The sequence below is a fragment of the Sinocyclocheilus anshuiensis genome, unplaced genomic scaffold, assembly GCF_001515605.1.
Source record: "Sinocyclocheilus anshuiensis isolate Anshui unplaced genomic scaffold, SAMN03320099.WGS_v1.1 scaffold1677, whole genome shotgun sequence".
NCBI lineage: Eukaryota > Metazoa > Chordata > Actinopteri > Cypriniformes > Cyprinidae > Sinocyclocheilus > Sinocyclocheilus anshuiensis.
In genome coordinates, this window is record NW_015538006.1 from 232,148 (window position 1) to 241,016 (window position 8,869).

At 35.7% G+C, this 8,869-nt stretch overlaps 2 protein-coding genes across 2 annotated transcripts; both read right to left on the minus strand.

The window, feature by feature from the left end:
• Positions 1–3,279: 3,279 nt before the first annotated feature.
• LOC107677385 (NADH dehydrogenase [ubiquinone] iron-sulfur protein 3, mitochondrial-like) lies at positions 3,280–5,822 on the minus strand. Its single transcript, XM_016472271.1, has 6 exons — positions 5,687–5,822; positions 5,219–5,275; positions 5,034–5,131; positions 4,771–4,920; positions 4,437–4,562; positions 3,280–3,637 (listed from the first exon to the last, which is right to left on the minus strand). The coding sequence occupies exons 1-6, from the start codon at positions 5,739–5,741 to the stop codon at positions 3,395–3,397; spliced, it is 729 nt and encodes a 242-aa protein (XP_016327757.1). The 5' UTR covers positions 5,742–5,822; the 3' UTR covers positions 3,280–3,394.
• Positions 5,823–6,144: 322 nt separating this feature from the next.
• LOC107677367 (phosphatidylglycerophosphatase and protein-tyrosine phosphatase 1-like) lies at positions 6,145–8,447 on the minus strand. Its single transcript, XM_016472249.1, has 4 exons — positions 8,183–8,447; positions 8,019–8,099; positions 7,730–7,921; positions 6,145–7,034 (listed from the first exon to the last, which is right to left on the minus strand). Exons 1-4 carry the CDS (start codon positions 8,327–8,329, stop codon positions 6,903–6,905), a joined length of 552 nt encoding a protein of 183 aa, XP_016327735.1. The 5' UTR covers positions 8,330–8,447; the 3' UTR covers positions 6,145–6,902.
• Positions 8,448–8,869: the final 422 nt, after the last annotated feature.

Sequence of the window (8,869 nt, forward strand, 5' to 3'; positions counted from 1 at the left end):
CAACATTCCATAAAAAATAAGAATGGTCCGTTTTGATTTTATGGTGACTTTAAGCCCTTGGATGCTGAGTTCTCACAATAATATAATGATAAAATACAAACAGGTCACTTTCAAATATAAATCATTTGTAAAATTTAAAACATTATTTTTTAAAAATGTAATTAAAAAGGTTAATAAAAGTCAATATAAAACAAAATATACAGCTTGCCTGAACGATCTGAAGTTCTTGGCACTAAAGCACTTATCTCCGCAGAGGCAGTTCATTAGACAGCTCCAACTCAAAACTGTGTTTCAATACAATTATTAAATGCATGCATGTTTCAAATAAGAAATTTTGTTGTCTTTGAAGCTTTTGCATGAAAGATTTGCGCGAGAGTACTGTCTTTTGCTTTTCTATCTATTATTTCCAGTGTTCAATCTGTTTATGGCACAAAAAAAAAAAAAAAACCTGAGGATTCCAGTAAATCATGTAGTCATTCATGTAGTCAAATTCATGTAGTCAGTCAATAATCACTCTGGTTTTGGAACAGCACTACACATTTAAACTGAGGACCGCTTCTGTAAATTTATTATGTTTGGCCAGAAACTTTGCCAAATGTAGCGCATGCTGACAGCTTCTAACGGAACAATGATTTTATTCACTGCCAAATACATGTACACCAACTGATGCTAATGATTTTGGGAAAATAGTTCAACAAATATTAATGTTTATATTTTGGAATGAAAATCTATCAAAGATACCGATCAGTTTATATAATTCATCTGGTTTATGCTGTTGTGTGTATATGGCCATAAAGATGAAGCATTATGTAATATGAAGTGCACAATTCCAAAATGTAAATACTTCTGTATTTTTTATCCATTTCTATATAAGTAAACGTTTGCATTTCTAATTCTGTGCCTGGTCTTATGTACTTTTCTGTATGGGTTTAAATCCGATAAATAAACTGTGAACGAGTGCTGGATAAGCTTTTCAATGTTTGTGCAGTATGAGCTACTTTAAGTACCGTAAAAGTGGTTTCAGTGTACGCTGGATTCTTATTGTGGAAGAAGCCAGTCCTCAGAAGCAAGCCAAATAAAAACTCTGAATGTAAACTCTTTCTTTTGTCTTGTATTTCTCATTAGTGTAAATACATCTACAGTGCTGTCACTCCTACCAATGATATTTTAACCTGTGGAAGGATTTTTCTCTGATGAATGAATGAAGTATTCAAATATCTGAATCAAGTAAATATTTAAAAATCTCTGCTTGTAAACACATTTTAACAACCTAAATCAGTTGAGGTGATTAATTACTTTAAGCAATAATGTTAACATGGCACACCTTTGCATTAGTTTTTGAATTTACATAAGCTTGATTGCATCATGAATGGCACTGCCTTTATGAGGTCTTAAAACTTTCTGACATAAAGACTAAAGAGAGGCCTGGGGGATTTTAAGATGAATTTGTTTGATTCAAGTTGGAAAAAGCCGGAAAGTAAAGCACTGTTTTTGGTGCAAACCATATGCAGCAACACCTAGATAATACCTTTTGTATTGTTAAGCATGGTGGTGGTGGCAGAGCATTGAGGGAAAGGTTTATATTCTAAAATGCAGTACAGTTTTTATTTAACTTTTAGGTACAACACATTTTAATTGAAACATTATTTAAAGGGGTCATATGATGCTGCTAAAAAGAACATTATTTTGTGTATTTGGTGTAATGAAATGTGTTTATGCGGTTTAAAGTAAAAAAAAACATTATTTTCCACATACTGTACATTATTGTTTCTCCTCTATGCCCTGCCTTTTTGAAACGCGTCGATTTTTACAAAGCTCATCGGTCTGAAAAAGCGAGGTGTGCTGTGATTGGCCAACATGGCTGCAGCGTCAACAATACTACAGCGAGAATAAAAGTTACGCCTTCTTTCTTTGCGTGAACATTTGGGCGGCGTTATGCCAATCTTCCCACATAGTGAGGTAGATATGTGGGGGCGTGTTAGAACGAGCCGTTTTAGGTAGGTGTGGCTGACTCTTAACTTTTATAAAGAATATCTCTTTGGATTTGAGACTTTAGTCTTTGCAACTTTACAGATCTTCTTTATGCACCAAGAGCTTGTAACACTCCAAAGAGAAAGGAAATCGCATCATATGACCCCTTTAAGATTTTTATTTACCTGTTTGTAAGCACTGCAGTGTTAACGTTCAGACAGTGTATTTACAATGTTAAAGTGGCTGACAACAATAAATATTCTAAATAGGAATAAAACCACCTCATTTTTTAATTGTGCAAAGCTGTAGCTGAATAGTTAGGCCTGCTACACTACTGTGTTTTAATGTTGGTCATTATGGTGGTACTTGGAGAGCCAAATATTTTCTGAGGTGGTACTTGGTATAAAAAGTTTGAGAACCACTGCACTACACTATATTTAATGAAGGCTAATGTTTTAAAAGTCATCAGTAGTAAATGATAAATAGTAAAAAGAAAACATAAAATATTAAAGAAACTGCACAAAAATTAGAAAATATATATATATGCCAGAACCAACGACTGCAGCAGAGCCCCACTCATGAAGGGATGAGAGAACACAGTAGCAGCAGGCAGCTGATACGCTGGATAATTTGCGTCTATCAAGAGCTAATTTATGTGCTCTTACTGAGTAGCTGACTTGCCACAAACTGTAATGAGATTGGTAAATGGAAAAGCCAGTTAATTATGGAGGATTCTTATACCTATAATTTTGCTGTGTGTAATGACATTCCTGAATAGCAATTAAATATTTTTTTGGGTAAAACCCATAATTTTGTAGATAAAGATCTTTTTGGAAATAACCTGTCGATATGATTTATTCTTTTGTAGTGGTAACTGGAAATATGTAAAAGCGTGAAGGCATTGGCATTATGCACATTTAACTGCCAAATCAGAAAAAAACTAATAACAAAGGTATCAAACATAAGTGTATTTAACAGGAACTTGACATTTAAGCATTATTCAAACACACATTGTTTTACAGGTTTACATTTTCATTAGAATACCGGAGAGAACTTTCTATATATATCAGTTGTATATTTTCCTGACACTTCTCAATTTCAATTAAAAGTGTTACCACAAAAAGATTTGTTTTGAATATCATTTGCTACAATTTTTAACATAAAACTCTTAAAATTGTTAAATATAAATGAATAATCTTGATTCAAAGTTCTTGCATGTCTCTGCCTTTAACAGTTTTTAACAAGTGTCAAGTGGTAGACATGTTTGCAAAAAATGTATAAATTAGAAATGACATGCAGAAACAGGAGCGGTTTTCATTGTTTTATTTAGATGTAGCACAGGGTCTTATTTACATAAATACGTTCTGAGGATTTATCTGAGGGTATGAGTACAACTCTCAAGGGTCAGAGCACAGAGGGGGGGTTACTTTGCTGGTTTATCCCCAGATTCCAGTTTAGGAGCGTCTTTAGGCTCGCGGTATGCGGGAAACGCTTCCCATGGACTGTTCAAGTCAAACTTACGGAACTCCTGGGCGAGCTCAACAGGTTCAGCCACAACCCGCTTCACTTCATCATCATAACGTACCTGACGAAGAAGAATCAACACACCCAGTAATGTTTCACATTTTATAAAAAAAATAAAATAAAAAACAAAACTGCAATTGCTCTGTACCTTAGAACACAAACTATTATTAAAAAAAACAGGTTCAATTTTTTACAATAATTTTGAAAGTCGTCTCTCATGTTCATTAAAGCTGCATTTATTCTATCAAAAATGCAGTAAATACTAATATTGTGAAATATTATTACAGTTAAACAAAAAAAAAACACCTGTTTGAATACGTTTTAAAATGTAATTTATTCCTGTGATGGCAAGTATGAATTTTCAGCAACCATTACTCCAGTTTTCAGTGTCACGTGATCCTTCAGAAATCATTCTAATATGCTGATTTGGTGCTTAAGACACATTTCTTATTCTTATCAATATTGAAAATAGTTGTGCTGTTTAATATTTTTGTGGAAGCCATGATACATTTATAACTGTGCCATTTTACAAACAAACATACACACACATATATATATATATATATACATATATATTTTTATCAGTCTGGCGAGTAAACAAAAAAATTTACTAGCCAATGGCGATTCAATTGCCAAGGTGTCCGTAGAGGGCTGATAATGAAGCAACTCTACCTCTAAAATCTGATAAAACAGACATAACATCTGCATGCAACTACAGCTATGCCGCATGACCTCATGGACCACTGACTAGACATTCACAGTCATTTGCAGTCTGCAGAGTGTCATAGCAGGAGGGAAGTAGCTCGGGGGCTCCACTGCATGAGCACTGCAGCTTGTGACTGAGTATATTGCAGACTAAACAGACATCTATTTTTATAGTCTGTAATACACAAAGCTCAAAATTTGTTCATGAAACCTCAGCTGATCACAATAAGACATACCTCTCTCTCATACCAGTCAGCTGCCTGGTGCACAGGCACAGAGGAGTCAAGAGGAGTCAGCTCATCAGTGTAGGTCTTCACTCGGATACGAGAATTATAGCGCAGGGACAGCAGATTATACACAATCTAAAAAAGGAAATATTGGATCATCAATCCTTTGCAGAACAGTTGCATTAATATTTCCCATGCTAATAACTTCTCCCATCCAGACTACCAAAACATGTACTTTTTGCATGTTATTTTTACATGAATATATTGTGGGGGACACACACACACACAAAGATGCAAATGATCTTATTTTTGGACATTTTTTAATTAGACTGAGCATGCTCACCTCAAAGCGGTACTGCCTTGTAGGGACATCCACGGCTGTGAGGTCAATCATGTTGTTGAACTGAGAGTTTGTGTGATCCTTCAGGAAGGTAAGAACAGGTATAATCCCTTCTGGGTGGATCATTACCTCCAGCTCATTAAAGCAGGTCACCTAGAATTCAAACAAAACGATGTACATGAGAGAACCATTGAGGAACTGCAGAGTGCATCTTCAAAATGTCACTAATCGGTCATCTGAAAACGATAAATTTGAGAACAACTGACCTGAACTTGTTGCACATATTTGGGGAGAATCTCTGCGATGTATTCTCCAAACTCTGACAGCTGAGTGTGTGTGACTGGATCCTTGGGCCTCACAGTAGCTAATGCAAAAAGACATTTAAACGTGAAACATCAACAACACCACCCGTTAACAACAATGATAAACCCAACACCCCTAATCTACTCACGTCTGGTTTCAGTTGTCGTTGTTCTTGTCTGGACAATGGCAGCACTCTGTCTAGCAACTATGAGAGAGATTGAGAGAAAATAATGCATCACAACACAGTGCTGATATTATGGCAGGTTCAAATCAAAACTTTAAAATAAATAAAACTATTAGCTTGTGTCCAACTAAATTCAAAATTAATGACATTCCTGCAAAAAAAAAAACAACGCAAATATTGTTCTCCCTGGAAACGGGAAGGGAATAAAAGAAGCTGTACTGGCATAATAAAGATTAAAACTGTAAATGAGTCGACACTGTCATTAGCGTTCAGTGTATTTGTACTGCCTGCTAGAGCAAGAGGAAAGGTCAACAGCGAAGAAAAGCACAAACATAGAAGAGTGGGTTGTGAGTCCTGCACAGTGACAATAATAGTGATTACGTATAAAAATTCACCACGATGAGGTCAGTGCTGCCCTTGCTTATTTCTTACCGTTCAGACTTCTTCCAAAACCGCTGCGGACAAACCTAACCAAGGAGGCCGCCATCTTTACTCCCACCCACACCGCGTCCTTCCTCGCGGGATCCGCTGACGGTACGAGTGCATTTCTCAGTGCGCTGCTGCCATCTTCAGGCGGCACAATCGAGCCCTTTAACAGCTTGATTTATGGAATAATTGTCAAAATAAATAATAAAATTGATCTTAAGACAAAATATGAAACAATATTTAAGTTTGCATGAGTGTTCTATGCTTTGTTTCATATTTGATACATCAGGTTTTTGTGGTTCATATATTAAGATATAGTGAGAATTTAGAGCTCACAAAAATACACATAATTTTTTTTTCAGAAGCCCAAACTGAGCCAAAATAGCCAATTTGGTGCAGTTGTTATTCACTTAAGTAACACAATTCTGATTGTAGTGTAAATCAGTGAGATTTTGATTAAAAGGCATTTTACTTACTAAAACGTATGAACTATCAATCTGTCAGTCAGAGGGCAGAAAGCATGTAGTAGATTAGGATGTATACAACAGGTGTTTGAGCAACATTTTGATTTGAATTCATGTATCAAATATGGCACAGTACACCTTCTTGGGTTAAAAACACTGACCCTGCATTTCACTAAAAAAAGACCATCACATACTGAGGTCTGTCATCATATTTATTAAAATGTATTGCAAATGGTCTCTCTCAGTTTCTTTATAGTATATAGCCATAAAAAATTTCATTAAATGCATTGGCTCTTTTAAGCTGCCAAGACAGGATTTCCTATTGTTTACAATTATAAAATATAATGGCCTTATAGATAACATGCACAAAGAAACAGAAATTACCAGATGCAGTTTTTTAACAACTCCCAGTACAAATATGTCAGTCAGAAGCTCTGGATTAAAAAAAAACAAACAAACAAAAAAAACACTTTAAAAACATTACATCACTAACTCAATCAAAAATAAATAGTATTTGTAAATTCACTGTCTAAAACATCTGAGGTAATAGAAATGACAACAATATTGTTTTATTCACAACGTAATTGTTGATCCAGATGGATGTTATTATAGCTTTAAGTCTGCTTTTATGTACAGTACACAAATTCTTAAAAGAATATATAGAAAAATATTCACTCAAACAAGGAAAAACAATGTATTACGGCTGTACAGTATATCAGATTTAGCATTATTGTCAGCAGTTGTACACTGTATATCTTCTAGCTGGACTCAGAACCGCACACTTGCTTGTAGTACTCCTGCAGTATCTCCAACTGGGCTGAGCGGATCAGCACATGAGGCCGGACTGAGGCTAGCACCTTACAGGCCTCCTCTGGACTCCAACAGTGCAGCTGTGAAAGAAAAAATAGATGTTTAACTCATGGCTGTAACCACCATAGACCCTTTTCAATAATCATATAGGGACAAACTGCCCCCTCCCCCTCAATATTTGATATTCGTCTTCTACTTTGCTGCACAAGTTACATTTTTTTGTCAGGTCTGCCTCAGTGATCTAGCAGCAATCATTCAAGTTTTCATGGTGAAAGAGTGTGAGGTTAGACATAAGTAGCTAAACATTTAATATTATCGTTTTACAACAGAAATGTAAAAATATCCATTGATTCAAACTACTTGACTTAATCATTAAATTCCTTTAAATAAGGACTCTGCCTACGCTGTCAAAAAGGAACAAATTCATATAAAGAATATACTGTATAGAATTGTGTATGGTTTATTCTTAAAAAAAGAGAAGTGAAGCTAAGGTATAAAAGCCCCTTTGGACTCTGTTTATGTGGGTTTTATTTAGAGAAGTGATCAGCATCACTTGAATTTACCTATATATCATTTTTTCCTCTCCAAAATTTCCCACCAATAAAATTAAGAAACTAAAGATTATAAATGCTCCATTAAAAAAGTACCAAACAAATATGCAACCACACAATGACAAATACTGTTCACAGTGGTGACCTATGACATAGAGCTTTGGTATATATTGCTGCTGGCTTTGTTATTGTTCATGGTGTATGTATCTCAGACTCATACCCACCCTGATGAGGTATGCGGCTGCAATAGTTGCACTGCGTGAGCGGCCAGCCTTACAGTGAATATAGACACTGGTGCCCTGCTCTCGATGTTTCAAGGCAAAGTCCACACCCTTGTGAATGTGCTCTAGGCTGGGAACACCTGTCAGGTCCACTGTGCTGAGTCTGATCTGCTCGACGCCAACATCTTGCCACTCCTGTTATGTAACCAACAGGAAAAAAACATCCTCAGATGTACATTGACATATGTGATTATGGTTGGTAATGAGTGACAGAGGTGGCAGAGATACTTACCTCAGCTGAATTGCAGAAATATTTTGTCTCATATTCTTCATTCATAGTAATGACTCCTCTGACTGTCTCTTTTTGGACCAACTAAAACCAAATGAGACAAGAGGCATTTAGGCGAGTCCTGAAACAGGACTGGAATTTGGCAAATGGCAAATGGCAAATCTTACCTCCTCTGTCATTGACCTGAATGGAAGAGCACCAAGAATGACAGTAGGATCCACGCGATTATACCATTGCCTGGAAGTGATCTTTTCCATGACAACATTGTAAGCGAGTGTGGGATAAAATAAAGTCCTTGCTAGAACACTCGACATCGTTCCTTGTGTAAACGAACGACACGTACGACTTCAAACGTGTCACAAGAGTTTCATTCTCACTACTCCTGCATAACTACTATTCTTCTTCTTCTTCTTCTTTTTCGTTCTTTGACGTTTTATGGCGGTTGGCAAACCAGCTTTAGGTGCATTTACCGCCACCTACTAGGATGGAGTGTGGAGCATTGACGTTAAAGGAAAACTAAAAAAAAAAAAATAATAATAATAATAATACAAAAAAATAAATAAATAAAAAACAATTAGTAGTGATTCTTTAAATCCTGTTTATTAACTCTGTATCTTTGAGATACTTAAATAATATGTGAAACATTTCTATAGTCACATCTTTATCCTTTGTGTATCCTTTACATGTTATTCAAATATGTTCAACTGTTTCAAGAAGATCACATTTAACACAAAGTCCAGACTCATGTTTTCCTATTATAAATAATGACTGATTAAGTGCAGTGTGTCCAATTCTAAGGCGAGATATTATGCTTCTTCTTCTTTGGTTTTATGGCGGGGAGCACCAATATTTAT

Bases quoted from the DNA above. Each gene is read 5' to 3' on its own strand.
- LOC107677385 (XM_016472271.1), bottom strand. From the start codon at position 5,741: ATGGCGGCCTCCTTGGTTAGGTTTGTCCGCAGCGGTTTTGGAAGAAGT. The intron at 5,132-5,218 runs GTGAGTAGATTA...TTTTTGCATTAG, and splicing joins AACGACAACTGAAACCAGAC to CTACTGTGAGGCCCAAGGAT. The intron at 4,921-5,033 runs GTCAGTTGTTCT...TTTGAATTCTAG, and splicing joins AATATGTGCAACAAGTTCAG to GTGACCTGCTTTAATGAGCT.
- LOC107677367 (XM_016472249.1), bottom strand. From the start codon at position 8,329: ATGTCGAGTGTTCTAGCAAGGACTTTATTTTATCCCACACTCGCTTAC. The intron at 8,100-8,182 runs GTAAGATTTGCC...ATTTGGTTTTAG, and splicing joins TCAGGTCAATGACAGAGGAG to TTGGTCCAAAAAGAGACAGT. The intron at 7,035-7,729 runs GTGGGTATGAGT...TTTCTTTCACAG, and splicing joins CAGCCGCATACCTCATCAGG to CTGCACTGTTGGAGTCCAGA.